At 33.3% G+C, this 15,997-nt stretch overlaps 1 protein-coding gene across 1 annotated transcript in view; it reads left to right on the top strand.

Moving 5' to 3' along the window:
• The window catches only part of LOC145318567 (uncharacterized), a 121,279-nt gene that overhangs the window by 18,073 nt on the left and 87,209 nt on the right, over positions 1-15,997 (top strand). Inside the window, exons 5-25 of the mRNA XM_080159936.1 lie at positions 564-605; positions 3,252-3,315; positions 3,770-3,864; positions 4,505-4,663; positions 5,105-5,264; positions 5,849-6,006; positions 6,826-7,055; positions 7,873-7,933; positions 8,036-8,313; positions 8,446-8,540; positions 8,903-9,054; positions 9,650-9,862; positions 10,710-10,869; positions 11,197-11,430; positions 11,565-11,673; positions 11,986-12,399; positions 12,858-12,897; positions 13,410-13,522; positions 14,058-14,126; positions 14,392-14,590; positions 14,815-14,911. Coding sequence (XP_080016062.1) covers positions 564-605; positions 3,252-3,315; positions 3,770-3,864; positions 4,505-4,663; positions 5,105-5,264; positions 5,849-6,006; positions 6,826-7,055; positions 7,873-7,933; positions 8,036-8,313; positions 8,446-8,540; positions 8,903-9,054; positions 9,650-9,862; positions 10,710-10,869; positions 11,197-11,430; positions 11,565-11,673; positions 11,986-12,399; positions 12,858-12,897; positions 13,410-13,522; positions 14,058-14,126; positions 14,392-14,590; positions 14,815-14,911 — 3,142 coding nt within the window. The remainder of the gene's footprint in view (positions 1-563; positions 606-3,251; positions 3,316-3,769; positions 3,865-4,504; positions 4,664-5,104; positions 5,265-5,848; positions 6,007-6,825; positions 7,056-7,872; positions 7,934-8,035; positions 8,314-8,445; positions 8,541-8,902; positions 9,055-9,649; positions 9,863-10,709; positions 10,870-11,196; positions 11,431-11,564; positions 11,674-11,985; positions 12,400-12,857; positions 12,898-13,409; positions 13,523-14,057; positions 14,127-14,391; positions 14,591-14,814; positions 14,912-15,997) is intronic.

The following is a 15,997-nucleotide window of genomic DNA, read 5'->3' as shown; positions in this document are numbered from 1 at the left end:
ACATCTAGTAAATTCATTTTTCAATGGACATACCTACATACTAACGGGTATTATAATTATAGAATAGCCTCGCTATTTAAAGAATATTAGTGAAGCAGGTATGATTATAAAGAAGAACAAAAATTAATATATTGTTTAAGTTAAGACTAGACTACCTTTCTATTTAAATTTTGTATTATTTGTGTTTTTGAGAGTACCTGTCCAGTGTCCCCTCTGCTTCTGATTATTATTCAATTACGTTAGTGACCTTTAAATACTGTATTAGGTAAAATTCCTTTTAACTACATTGGATAATAATCCCCCTCCCTGGGCCTTCCCAAGTTTATGTTTTTATTGAAAAAAAATGGTATATGGTTACCTAGTAATTAAAAAAAGGGGCTGAAGAGTTCTTAAATGAACCCGCGTTATTTTTATGTTTTTCTAATAGATATTTTGTTTGGGGGGGGGGGGATCTGCTCTTATTTTAATTGAAGGGATGTTGCTATGTATCAATTACATTTCATTTTTGATAAAAAACTCTTAACCACAGATTATGATATTTATTGATAATATAATTTTTCTAGCATACACAGGATATAAGTTCTCCTATTCTAATAGAATATTAGGTAAAACAAATTAAATGTTTTTTATTCAAATAGATTAGAAGAAAAAGAACTAATTCTAAAATTCATATGTTTATTCTTAAGTGTCTTATTCTTTTTATTTTGCATGAGTTAATTCATTTTTTTAGTTGTATATGTTTAGATTTTTATACATGATAATAAATATTAGGTTAATAGGTAGGTATTATATTTTAATGTGCGTGGGCCATTTTTTAATTATTAAGTGTAATGAACATTTGAAATAACAAGTTATTAGTGGCAATTTTTTTTTGTACTTTCTAGCTTTTTTAGTTTACTAACTCTACTTATTGACTTTGGTATACATATATTCTGCAACTCTAATGGGAAATTTTTTGGTTGTATACCTTCCTAATTTAAAGAAGATTACAATTTGATATTTTAATAAAATAAAAAGTATGCTTCTAATGGAAGATATTTAATATTGTTTATTTTGTTATGTTTACTTAATTTCAATGTTTTCTCAATATTTAATCCTCGGAACTACGAGACATTAGCTTTCTATTTGTACTTGTGTTGTACATTGTATTATTTACTGTAGTCAAATATTTTTAAAGGCGAAGCTTTTCTATAATTAGGATAGGTCAGTCCGTCCGTAACGGATAGCTTTTTCGTTAATTTAGGCATGTTAGAATTGTCCTATCGATTTCAAACTTTGCATGATGATTCATGTAGTAGTACGATTTAGAAAGCGTAGCAACTCCATAATAGTTAGGTACCAGAATGTCCTTACGTTCATTTACTTACTTGCTTACTTGTATGTGTTTTCTTCGGTAAGCTCGTAAAGCCATGATGAAGAATTCAGTCTCTGCTGGTTAATTTTTTCTCTCATCCACTGAACTAGTCTTTTTTTAAATTTTGTCACTTGTCTGATACTTTTTATGTCACTTGGTAATGAGTTCCAAATATCTGCCGTTCTCACTGTGAAAAAGTTTTTTCTAGTTTCTAGGTTAGATCTCTCTTTTATTATGTTTAAAGAGTCTGTTTGTGATCTTGTGACTGTTCTTTCTGGGTTTATTTCAGGGTGCCTATAATTACACTTGACATGTCCAATATTTGTGATTAACTTGTGCATCTGAATAAGATCGAACATAAGTCTCCTTTTTTCTAGACTCCAAAGACCAAGCTCTTTCAGTTTTTCAACATAATCTTTACCTTGAAGTCAAGAAATCATTTTGACAGCTTTAACTTGTACTTCTTCTAAAACAGATATATCATTGACCTGCCAGGGGGACCAGGCTACACTTCAGAATTCCATGTGTGGGCGGACATATTGTTTATACAACCTCAAGAACACTACTTTATCTCTGTAATGAAAACATCGAGAAATTTGGCCTAATACAACTCTTGCTCTGTTTGCAGCTTCTTGACAATGCTTTGATGGTTTTAGATCAGATGATATTTTAACGCCAATGTCTCTCTCATATTCATCTTCTTCCAATTCTTCTCCATTTATGAAATATTTAGTTTTGTGGTTGTTTCTTCCAAAATGCATAACTTTACATTTTTTAATGTTAAAAGCCATAGACCACTTTTCACTTCATTCATAAAGTTTATTTAATCCATCTTGAAGTTCCTGGGTATTTTTTTTATTTTTGATACATTTACCAGCCTTTGTGTCATCAGCGAATTTTTTGATCAAATCAATAATCAGTTTAACACAATAAACATGTTGATTTTATTTACTTTTTTAACATCAATTTTTTATGTGATAAAATCATTCGATTGATTATTATGAACGAAGCTTCTCTATAGTCAAGGCCTAAAAATGTCAGTATCTGTATCTTTAAGTTGCAGAATTCTGTATTTAAGAAGTTTTTTCCAACAAATTTACGTATAATTTTGTCAAAACTTATATAAATATTTGTGTTTGTATATTCAGTTCTAACACTACAAGATTAAATGTTTGTCTGTCATATCGTTTCAAAGTTTTGCTTTTATGGATGTTGTCATCCTTGTTTTTATGTAACATGATTTTAGAAGTGTAGTTACTCTATAAGTAGAGCATGTTCGACCGAATGTCTTTCAATTTTCTTATTACAATTAAATGTTGCATGTTTTATTTCATTTTATTGTACGGAAAACAGTTCCGAAAATTTAAATTATCAAAACTTTTTTCAGTTTGAATTTATTTTTTTCTTACTTATTTTTATCTTTTAAATAATTTTATGCTTTAATTTGTTAGTCCTTTGTATGACACAACAATGTTACATTTTAAATTGCTTAACAAACTTTTAAATGTTTAGCCACTTGAAAAACTCAAGCAGGCATTGTGCAACTCCTAGCATTTTTAGAGCATGTTTATATGTATGAATTTCATTTGATATTTTATTTAAATTTTAGCTATGATATCGAATGGTAAGAAAACACAAAATAATGAAATTAAACTTTTGTTCGAAGTACTTTGTAAAATCCTCGTTTTGGGGAGTTTATCAAAACGAAAATTCTTTGTTTTGTTTATTTTCATATTATTTATATTGTAATGTATACAGTTAGAATATGTAAAAGCAACAAATGAGCGGCAAATTTTAGGCACCCTTGACCAATACAAATTACAATCTTTATTTGTCAATCATTATCCCAAATCTTAACATAAAATGAATTCAACCAATAAACTTTTATTCTTTTAAGGGGGAGGAACTAGAGTTGAGTCATGTAAGACAAGCAGTACATCATCAACTGTTACTTTGACAAGGTGGGTTGGATGCATAGATACTTGTACAGATGAAAAGAAAGATAAGTAGATAGATGGTCTCATAAAAAGATAAGAAATATATGTGATTAATATATTACGGTTTCAAGGGCTGTTTTGATATGATAGGCTATAGTACAAGCGGCTACTCCCCTAGAGGCCTCTAGGGGAGAGATTTAAGTTTGATAGATTTAGATACTTGTACAGATGAAAACAAAGATAAATGGATTATCTGATAGAAAATACATATGATTCATAGTTCGTTTTGTCAGCTGCTTTCAAAGAACTATGAAAATGAAATGGCGAAAATTCTTGATGAGCGCGGCGTAAAAATGTAGTTATATTGTAGAATTTTTTTTTGGCTAACACCAGAAAAACTATATGACCTTTTTAAATATTTTGTAAACATTTTTTTGATATCTCTAAGGGAGTATTTAATTAACATGTTGATTTTTAGAAGTCTTTCATCAGCAAGTAGTAAGCTCCAATCCAACAATAATGTGCCAATAAGAACAAACCCACGGGCTTCAGCTTCTAATTTACCGGATGCAGGTAATATTTATCTCATAGTAGCACAGCTACTATGTAACAAGGGTGTACGTCCTGCATAAGTTCGACAAAACATCTCTTTATGTACACTGAAAGAGCTCGTGCCATACCTATAGATTTGCAATATTTTCCAAAATCGTTACTGTCAGTTCTTTTAAACAAGAATAGTTATTAATAATTTAAAATTGCTGCTGTACAACAAGGAAGGAACATTGGACTTGTACTCAAAGTTTTATAAACACGTTTTCTTATTCGTCGGCTAAAAACTTTTGTAATTTTATTATATCTTGATTGGTTATTTAATTAAAACCAACTTCTTAAAGTGCACAGTTTTATTTTATATTTTGTTTGTGCTTTCCCACTATTCCTATGTCGAGCACCGAACCCCCCCACCCCTCTTTTCAAAATAGATCGAAATCAATTTTTTTCTATGTTATCCTCTGCGGGGGGCTTATACCTTCGATGCCCTAATCCTGCTGGGCTATCCAGTATCCAATATAATCTAACCTAACCATACCTAAATAATAACCAATCAAACGGAAACCTACCCCACCATATTTTATTTTTATTTTTAAAATATCTGGTGGGGGGGTTTCTTTTCTCAACAAGGCACTTTGATGGAAAACGACAATATTTTTTTCAGGAAACAAATTAGCTTCATCGCTTCCATCAGCATATCAGCCTTTCCAGCAAGCAATAGCAGCAGCGGCTGCAAATGGAAACAACAGCTCAGCTGCTAATTCCAATAATTCCAGTCTAACCAACTCAGATCATTCCGATAGTAGTTCTGTCGGCGGGATAGGTATGAATTATGATTCTTATTGAATTAATAAAAGAAACAAAACATTACATATGGAAAAGTAATAGGTTATCATCTGTGTGTTTAATCTTCTAACTTTTAAAATATTTTGTTAATCCTATGCACTTTACTAGATGTCTGTCTTTTCTGAGTTTAGTAAGATTTTGTGCACAAGATAAATTACTGTTATAGATTTTTCAATGACTAATAAATATTTAATTTACTCTAGGTGGGAGGGTGCGGGAGGATTTTATGTCATCCTATAAAAATTATCTAAAAATCTTACGTAACAGACAGACTCTCAATCAATAATTAACATTAAGTTTGAATATCTATTGCCTTTATTTTTTTGATTTGATATAAACATATGGCTAGTCTTTTTATGTAAAGCAAAATATTAAACTGATGAATTCTGAAATCTTATGAAATCTGATTCTCTTTCAGGAAAGCCATCAGCTCCCTCTAGCAATATCAGATCATTTGCCACACTACGTGAACAGGCCAGAAAAGATTTTAAAGTTGAAAATAATGGCTTCAAGGATAATACAGAACATAACAAATCAGATGTAGAAATTATAAATGGCGGAAAAAGCGCTTATTCAGGAATGGATGCTTTAAATATATTTATATTATTATATTATCTTTCCTATAATATAAAGTAGTAGACATTTTTGTCTGTCCCGAAGGAGCTCGCTAACCGCTGAACCGATATTGTTTTCCTTTACAGTGAAGCTTCTTATAGGTCCTGTGAAGGTTTTAAACTATTTTTAAGGAGGTTTTCTTCACCCCCCCTCCCCCCAAAAAATATTTATTTTATTCCTTTGAAACTCAAATTTAATATTGAATGATGTCGACTTTTCCCCCTCCTAACTTAAGTGCCCCTAGACGCTTCTTGGGGCATAGCCGCTAGTATTATATATAGCGGCTCCGCCCTTATAGGTCCATAGGGGTACTTTTATGAGGAGGAAGGGGGGGGCATAGACTCCCAGCTTTCTTTTTTTCTTTAAAAATAAAAAATAAAAAAATTGGAGAAGAAGACTTTTTTTGCGCGATTTCTCTAACAAGTTAGTTAAAAACTTCGAACATCCGTCTAACTTTGGGAAAGATATGTCATTCACAACTCTCTTCGTCAAATTATGGGCGTAATTGTCCTTGTTAATTGGTTTAAAAGAGTATCCACTCGACAGGTGAAACAGTACACCGTTCCAGCAAGCCTGACCTGCAAGGAATGCGGGCCAGTTTCTTCAGCAATAATAATACATCAACAACCACTACTAATAGCTTAAGTTCTAGACTGGTGAAGCCGAGTAGTTTTACTAACAGTCAAGCAGATGCCAATAAAGGAATAGAGACAATTTTAGGTTTTATAAATAAATATTAGGTATTAGATATTTATTTTATGACACACATAACAAATAATAATAATAACAGTATTATAATACAGGTATTAAATATTTATTTACAAACAATAAAATTGAATACCTATGAATAAAAATTAAGGACAGATCAATCAGATAATAATTATGTACAGTGTCAAAGGACTAAACAATCTCGTGAGAGGTAATATATACAGCATGACCCTCGAAAAAGTATTTTTAAGCATCTGCAGCCCTTATTTCTCAATAAATTATTAAAAAAATGCATATGTCCTTGTTCTCCATAGTATTCCACGTAAGTAGATATAAAAATATTTTTTTTACCTCCATTAACACCGGAGATTTTTAGAGCTAAAGTTTTGAAAAAGTGACTGAGAAAAAGAATTTTTTTTGTTTCTCTTATTTTTTGGATGGTTATATTATGTTTTTCTGGCAACTGAATAATGAGACACAAAGAAAAACAAGTTAACTAAATATTTCTTTTTTATTCCACCAAAAAATATAAATTTTTAATGGCAAAAAATACTACTGAATGAATTGATTATTTGCAAATTTTAGGTTATTTATTAACCCTTATTTATAGAAAAGGATTAATTATGACAGTTGCTCCGCCTTTTGAGTGCAAATTACCCGTGTATTAGCTTAAAACCTGCCCTGGACAAATACAAGCTTTCTCGAAACGTTTTGACATAGTTCCTGTGGTTTCGAGGTCCTATTACCATACAAATATATAGCTACTTACACAATACACATATAGGATCACTCTAAATTGCTCTCTTTCAAAAGGAAACTTATCACAAATGGCTACAACTGTTGCCAATGGCAACTCAGAGCATTTATCAGTTGCCATTACAGCGGTGGCAAGTACAAGAAGTTTTGCCAAATCTATTGCCACCAGCAACATGGGCAGACTGACGGCACCACAATCTGTTAGTACAAATCTTGGGTTTACATCAAGGCTGGCAACTTTGTCAAGTAGTGGTCAGGAAGAAAATAACAGACACAGCCAGGAAGCTAAGGTATTATTTTTCCTTGTCTTTAAGTCAGGGGTGTATATTCTACACAAGATTCATTTTTTCCCCTGCTGCATTTTTTTTTACCCTCCTACTTTTTGTTCCAGCAAGGAAGGGGAAAAAATGGAAAAATATTTTCATAACTCCTAATTTCATTAATTTTATCCCCCTTCCCACATGTTCTTTTATTTTTTTTCACCAATGAGGGGAGAAAAATGGCAAACTGTTTTCAGTTCTCTTAATTTTTACATTCCCCTCCCCCCCCCCCTTTAGCAGGATCAACCATGAGGAATACACACCCCTATTTAAAGTTGACCATTTAAGTCTTATCAATTTTAAACAATAAAGACAGTTTCAAGATGTTATACTTATGTTTTACATACATTAACAGTAACAAGCCCTTTTCACTCCACATGGGGAGCATAGTCCACTGACAATTTGTCAGTGTTTCTGTAACAATGTGGCTTTTTATGGATATGGGATAGGGTTGCGGTGTAAAGCATCCATTTGCCCATCAGACAACCAACCCTTTGATTGCACGACCTTTGTCTGAGAAGTCCTAACTGTGCATGGTAGTGAGTTGCGCCTGTTTTGGGCCAAGGCATTCCCCCTACTCTAACTATTTATGTCGCGCACCTGACATAGTAGCAGTAGGAACCATTTTTAACGTCTTTAGTTATGACGCGGTGTAATTCGAACCTATCACCTTCCCGACGACGAGCCAATACATTACGTGTTGAGCCATGGTCGCGTTACATACATTACATACCTACATTAACTAACAAAAAAATTATTAAATACTAAATTTGTGCATTATAATCAGGTCGAGGTTCAAGAAAATCAAACAAAGAAAGATGAAAACACTACCAATGGACCAAGTATAGGTAATTGTAAATACAATTTTATGTTTAAAATGAAGATAATAAAAAATCTTGAAAGGTGAAATTTTATTGATATAATTTTTCTGATTTTGTATGTAATTGTAGACACACTAGCCCTGATAGCTGGTCTTGGAGGACTTCAAGCTAATAGACAACGCTCATTCAAAAGATTTCCTCCGCCATCTTCCTCATTTTCTCGCCAAGCATCAGCTGAGCAAACAGCTGATCAAGAGCAATCAATCAATAATGTGCCATCAGGATCGGAAGCCCAAACTAATGAGACGTCCTGCCTTAAGGAAGGGGCCACAAAAAGAAAATGGACTCGTAGCATACAGGCTCGAACCTCAGCTTCTAGTCTTACACAGGCTATTGCTGAAACTAAGGTAAACTTTAAATTAAATATTTTAGGTATATTTTGTCTAGGTATTGTTTTGTTAACTTTTTAGAACCATTTATTTTAAATTAATTACTTAGTAATTTTTTAAAGAATTGTCTAATGACATTTAAACTTTCAGGAGGATGAGGTTGATGCTACTAGCAAGAAACCAAATGCCCTGGAATGTTTGGAACAATTGAAATCTTCAACCCGCAATGTTCTGGACCAACACAGGTTTCATATTCTGCATTTTACAGTGGTATTATGTCTGTCTGTGTGCTTAGTAAGATTTTTGTATAATATTCATAAGCAGTTTGCGGTGTGACAAATTAAACTAAGGGAAATATTTATTTAACAGATTTAAGAATAACACAAATAGAACGAGAAGAATCGTGCCCATGGGGAAGGAAACAAAGCATTAGTTTGCTAAATATAAGTAACAATAAGTAAAGTTTAGTCACTCCATTCATTTGTATAAGTGTTTATGTGTATAAAAGTGAGCAATAAAATTTCCCACCTACAGATGAAGTTAATTAAGCTTAAAGGTAGGTAGCTTCGCTACTAATAATGATGCTTTCATTTTGAAACTCTTTCAGGCCGGGAATCCGTACAAACCCGAAGGTCTCCCTGCGGAGGCAAGTGCTTCCCTCCATACCCCAGGAGGACTCGGAGCACCCAACACCAGAATTACTAGTGCCAGAAACAGCTGACCAGAGGAAAAGTGCCACCAATGAACTCTTGTTAAGGAAGGAGAAACCTTGAATTTGTATAATTTTAATGTTCTTTGGTGCAAGTGGGGAAAGGACATGGACAATTCTTTTGACTTATAACCAATCATTCCCTCCATTAAATAAAATCTACTGAAATAGGAAATATTTAGGTAGATTCATATCACACAAACTTAAATCCCAATCAATTCCTAAATACAGTATACCAAAAAAATTATAACAAAGGGGGGGGGGGGGGGGGCGAAAGTGACACTTTTTGAAACCAAAACTAAAAGTCAACAAAGGAACTCAACTAAAAAAAGAGTTACAGGTCTAAGATTTTGCATGGCAGTTGCTTTATAGGGGTACAATATGGAACTGTGAAGAAACGGCGGCGCAACCGCCGAAAACCGCCGTTTCCCACCGAATTTTTGTTTGCCTTTTCTCGGCGGTTTTCGGCGGTTCCGCCGCCGTTTCTTCACAGTTCCATATTGTACCCCTATAAAGCAACTGCCATGCAAAATCTCAGACCTATAACTCTTTTTTTAGTTGAGTTCCTTTGACTTTTAGTTTTGGTTTCAAAAAGTGTCACTTTCGCCCCCCCCCCCCTTTCAAGGTATCTTCTGATAATTAGGATCAGCGGTACACCGGACCTAATGAAGTCTTCCACAGAGAGCTCAGTGACCAGCAACCAGTCAGATGATGTTAAAACAGTCATCAGCAACACTATGACATCCTCCACTGATGATATTGACCTGGATGACGAGCTTATTGTCATTGAGACTGAAGAGAATTCTTCTGTTCCTGAGGTTAAGCTGCAGTCTGGCGGTCATACTACTATTATGACAGGTACTAATTGTGACATTAAAAATGAAAAGCATGTGAATATTATTCTAAAAAGCTGTAATTTATGTAATAGATGCTTATTGCTCAATGCACATGCGTTGTATATGTTCTTTATATCTTGCATAAAAAAGATGTAATTTAATTTATGTCCTAACTGTGCTACTTTGTATAGTACTAGTTGCTTCGCCCCTAGCCTCTAGGGGCTTTGCCCCAAGAGGTTTGATCAAACCAATTTTTCGTATTTTAGATTTAAAATAAAAAAGAATTTTTTTTTTTTTTGGGGGGGGGGATTTTTTTTTTGGGGGGGGGTTAGTCGACCCCACTATTTTAATTTTAGTTTAAAAAAAAATTTTTTTTTGGGGGGGGGTATATTTCATTTTTGGGGGGGTTAGGGGTGTCCCACCCCCCAAGAAAATAGTTATAAACCTTCCCGGGAACTATGAGAAGCTACCCTGTAAAGGAGAACCCGATCGGTTCAGCGGTTAGCGAGATCCTTCGCTATAAACAAACAGACAAACACACAAACAGACAGACATCGTTCTACTTTGTATTATAGATTGTTCGTTTTATGAAATAAGTGACGATTAATCAAGGAGGTAGAGGCAATGAGTCTGTAAATCACACTGGTATCTAAAGTTTTATACACACTTAATCTTATTCATATTTCTCAAAACTGTGGGTACTTTTATTGACTTTTGATTAGTTGGTTACAAACTAGTAATATTCCAACTGTTCAACAAATAATTTTAATCTACAGAATGGGTAATTTTGTTCATCATAATCGAAGACATATATTATTAAATGTCCGATGTCTTATCCTTTAAGATCCATGCAAATTATAAATATTAAGGTAACCTACCCCATAACCAAACGACAGCAATGAAGCTGATGAACACAAGTTTCCACGAGTCCTCCCCGAATGAGACAGAGTCGGACAGTGGTGTCTTTACCTCCAGCTACAGTAAATACAGTCTGGACAGTCTCCAGGATGATAAAGATCAGGACAACAGGTAGATTTTCTATGTTTTTTTTTGATTATTGTACGCTGTCTCGTCACTATATGGTCCCAATTTTCTCATATGCTTTCACTCAGAAAAGATATAACACTAGTTAATCTATTGTTCATTTTCCTTCTTCCCCTAGAATACTGCAATTGTAATTAGTAAATGGGGTTGTAAATTGAAAATAATAATTAAGAAGGTACCTAGGCAAAATAAAAGGTACTAAAATCCTAAAATATTGTTTAAGAATTATAATAAATTGTTTTTCCCCTCTTTTTATAGCATTAAAAAGATTTACATGATCTAGATTTTTATAGTTATCATCTTTTTTTACAGGACTAAACAACAGATTCAAAAGTCCATCGTGAAAATGTGTGACATCCAACCGCAAGTCCCTGCTCAAGTGACGTCATCAGGGAAAACAGCTGATAAATCAGCTGACTCTCTGTACCACCAGTCCGCCACTCAGCCAATTATGGAGGAAGAAGACCAAGGCTTGGAGCCGGAGCTTATTTCGTTTAATCAGGCGGCGGCCGGCTTGGAGGCTGCTAATAGCGGTGTTAATACAGGAATGTTACCTAATTTTTATTGCTTCTTTATCTCCCCCCTTAGAAATTTTTTATTGTTTAGTAAGATGTACACTTTTTGGGGTTATCCTACCCCCCACCACCCACATCCAAAAATTAAGTATACAACATCCTAGGTTTATGCAGTTTAACCGCCAGTATGGAGGCAAGCATGACCACTAGCAGTACCAGCTCAAGCTCCAGGTTCATGGTGGCTTCTACCAGCAATTTTAGTGACATGGATGAGGTTTGTATTATTTTTTCCCTCGTAATGACTATTTTTCAAAAGATTTTTTGTATTGTTTACGAACAGTTGTGCCTCTAGTATCAGTTGGCCCTGAATTAAAATTAGCAAGAAAGGAGCAGAAAAATAGCAGAAAACCATCCAAAGACTAAAATCTAAATATAAAATAATTGTAAACCATACCAGGACCTATGTAAAGCTAACTTAATAAGGAAAACCCAGTCATTTTAGCAGGCATAGAATCTTAAGCTTGAGACAAAAAAATCTATTACTTTATATAATAGGATAATACCTAACTAACTATAAAATATTAAGGTTGGAAGTAGTAGAGAAACATCACCATTACAGCTTTTAGACGACTTATTGAAGAAGAATGAGGAGCGAAATGATGAACGACGTGCAATATCCACTGGAACTGTTAGGAACAACTGCAAGAAATTTGAATCCAAGTGCCATAAAGAAATGCCAGCAAAACCCACCAAAAGTGACATGGGAAAATCCTCCAAAAATGAAGTTGAAAAATCTACCAAATCCGAATCGTCAGATATTACAGCTAGTGACATAAATAATACTACGGAGTGCAATAGTAGTAATACTACCACAGCTGCAAGTGAAGTAGCTACTACACATGTTAATGTGCCAAAAGAAAGTCAGGTGAATAATGCTGAAATGGTCAAGTCCATAACAAGTTCAACAAGTATGTCCTCTTCCATAACCGAAGCTACACAGGTATTAGTTTTTTTCTGTGCCTAAACATAGAGTGGTACCTTAACCGTTAAACCTTGTGGTGCCTTACCATGCGGGGCTACCCAGTACCTATTATAACCTAACCTAATTTGACCAAAAGAAATAAATAAACAACTAATAAAAAAAGAAAACGTACCTAACCAAATTGGAGCAAAAACATTATGCACCGTTAGACGGCCGGCTAGGTTATTGGGGAAGACTAGTATTTGTGCTAACAAAATCATTTAATACAAACCTTAAAGCTTGATTTTTTTTAAATACCTTTCCACAATTAAAATACGTTTTTCACTCTAAATATTATACAACTATTTTCCTACCTAACAGATAAACAGTCTTTTTTACTAATGTGCTAGCTTTTTATTGAATGAAGATTGATTTATCTTCCATAATATTTCCATTCATATTGGTATATTTTTCCTATTTATTCTTGAATATTTCAGAGTGTAAGTGAAGCAGTAGTTACCGACAAATCCACATCAGGCATAGAAAACTATAGAATTACAATAATCACTAACTTATTTATAATTATTTAATGTTTTATATAACCTCTTAAATTATTGAATTTTTGTATTTCGAAATGCCTTTTGAAGTTAACTCTGCCATCATTATTTAAGATACCCACTAAATTCAAGTCCTTTTTAGGAAGTATTATTTTAAATAACAATAAAACATACTTATACAATAGGTAGATCATGCTACAAAGTATATTTAAAAACCATTCAGTTAGATATCTTTCTCAACCCAATTTTAAGAAAAAAAGTCTACTTTATCTTTCCGAAATATATGAAAAAATACTCATTATCAATCGCATCTCTTTAGGAAGTGAATCGAGCAAATAGCTTGGTCAGTTTAGTATAAGTATATTTATTTTTTGTTTTGGCTTACATGTTACAGTAATGTCATGTAATTCCTTATTGATAGAAATACGATAAAGGCAACCTTGTGCAAAAAAGAATACATGTCCATTTATCAATAGTTATCTATGACCGTAGGACACACAAAGTCTCCGAGCTCATTCTCCGACAACGACAAGGACTTCCTTATTGACGATGATTACAAGGATCAGCCACAGCTTACATTCTATGATCAAGAGGACAGTATTGAGGTAAGATTGTCTGCGTCATAATTAAAGACTCTAAAATGATTCCTTTTTTAAACTTTGTAATTTTTGTGACTAAGCTAGTGAACAGGTTGAACTCATTAACATGATATGCTTAGTTAGGACTTCCAGACAAAGTTCAAGCAATAAATTATAGGATTGGTCAGGATGACTTTGATCTGAGCTATAGGATCTTTTTTGGAATTGACCCTTAAGTTGATATTAAGCAACCATCCCTTCATTCAGAAAATAGTTTTAGAAAATTAATTTTAAAAGCTATAGATAACTCCATCTAAACCCTAGGCTATTCTATCCAGCTAACATCTTTGTACTTGCCAAATAAATATTTCAAAACTAAAGTTTTCATTCTCAATCGCCCTGTAAAGAAAAAAAGAACATAAATCAGTAAATAATACCTACATAAGTACAAAAGTCTAAAAAAACAGAGTTAAATATTTCATGTTACTTTTTTTTGTCTTAAGAAAATTAGAAAATTCATATACCTATTGATGAAAGAAAAAAATATTGATATTATACTTAGGAAAGTATATTCTCAACACTGGACTCCTTATTGGCTGGCAAGGATGACTCCAATGCAAAGGAGTACAAGGTAAAGTTAATTTTATGCATTTTAATGTTTAATAATGTAGGTAGGTAGTTGAGTAAATATTTAACAAGCTTTTTCAGTTAGGGGTAATTCTTTTATGATAGAATTTCCACTTACATCCCAAAAAATTTTATATCTTTTCTTTTTTTCTGGCTTTCAAAAAAAACTTTACGTATAATTAAAATTCGTTTTATTTTTTGTTTTTATTAACACATTATTATTTTTCTGTACATTGTTAAAATACAATAATATTTCTTTTCTTTTTCAGCCCAAAGAAAGTGGAACAAGTTATCCCGGTGACAAAGTTATTCCTGGAACGGCTAGCAGTATCTCTGGAACAGCCAGTGGTATTCCTGGTAAGGTTCTGATGAAAGCTCATGACAGTCCCACCTCCAGTCCTAGAAGACATGTCCAACATCATCAAAATCTAAGAAAATTCTCCTTGACCAATCAAATAAGAGACCAGGAAAAATATTGCATTTTTTAGCATTATCTAATCTTATACCTACTAGCGTTAACGCCCCAAGAGTCCGCTAGGGGCACTTAAGGTTGGAGGGGGGGGATAATTTGAAATTTACTACGACTTGTATTACATATCAAAATAATTTCCTATAGTTGTATCTCATTCCTATACATGAAAACAAACACTGTAGGTAATCAAGACAACAAGTAATATTTAAAATTGGATAGGTTACTAATGATGATTCTGAGAGGAGCAGGCTCAGATCCAGAGCAGATACGCTCTCCAGCCTTGCCTCAGATGACTGCATGATGGACTTCGAGTGCAGGTATAAAGATTTATCCTTTTATAAAAGTAACAGGATGTCTGTTGCAAAGAATACAGTCCAATATTCCCACCCTCCCTAACAAGATATGTAGGAAATTATATTTATTAGTAGCAAAGCTACTCTATCCTAATATATAAAGTGTTTTATGCTTTTTTGTCTGTAACGAAAGATCTAGCTAACCGCTGAACCGATATGGTTCTCCTTTACAGTAAAGCTTCTTACATACCCTGAGATGGTTTTAGGCTATTCGTTTTTAGAAATAAGTCTTGGTATGGTTTTAGGCTATTTTTCTGACATTTCATATTCCTTCGAATATATAGCCCCTAGATGCTAGGGGCGCAGCCGCTAGTACTTATATAAAAGTAACATGATGTGTGTCTATCTGTACCGAATGATTTTGCTAACCGCTTAACCGATATGGTTCTTCTTTACAAAGTAGCTTCTTATAGGTTCTGGGAAGGTTTTTAGCTATTTTAGCTTTAGGGTACTACAATCCTACCAAGAGAAATACCCCTATAAAAAATACCTCCCCCCTATAAAAAAGCCATCCCCCCACCAAAAAAAAATCCTTTTTTAAACAAAAATTGAAAATGGGGTGGGTGGATGGATTTCCCCCTCCCCAACCCAAGTGCCCCCAAAGGCTTCAAGGGGCGTATTATTATTATTTTAAGTCGCTAGTAGATAGACCTATATATAGGTAGATTAACTTTATATGACTGTATGATGATCTTTGAGTATAAGTACATGCATATGTCATACATAGATAGATTGTTAAGATGAATAGCTTTATAGATAAAAAGAATAAATAGATAAACTTTTGATAGATTTTTTATCCATAATTATAATCTAAAAAGTACAGTGCTTAACAAAAAAATATTAAGGAAAATATTAATCTTTAGCTATTCTATCCCTAGGTAGTAATTGTCCTATTAAATTGCAATTAAAACTTGGACATTAAAGTGTTTATTCTTTTTCTTTGTTATTCTTTATTTTCTCACTCATTTATTTGTATTAAAATAAAAATCATTATTATTTCCCTTTCAAAATTATGGGAGAAATAATTTATATTAATAGCAAATCTTTTCC

This window comes from Acartia tonsa, chromosome 5 (assembly GCF_053477335.1).
Source record: "Acartia tonsa isolate MP-2025a chromosome 5, ASM5347733v1, whole genome shotgun sequence".
In the NCBI taxonomy this organism is placed as follows: domain Eukaryota; kingdom Metazoa; phylum Arthropoda; class Copepoda; order Calanoida; family Acartiidae; genus Acartia; species Acartia tonsa.
The sequence above is the reverse complement of the archived record's forward strand: the minus strand, read 5'-3'. Positions and strand labels throughout refer to the sequence as shown.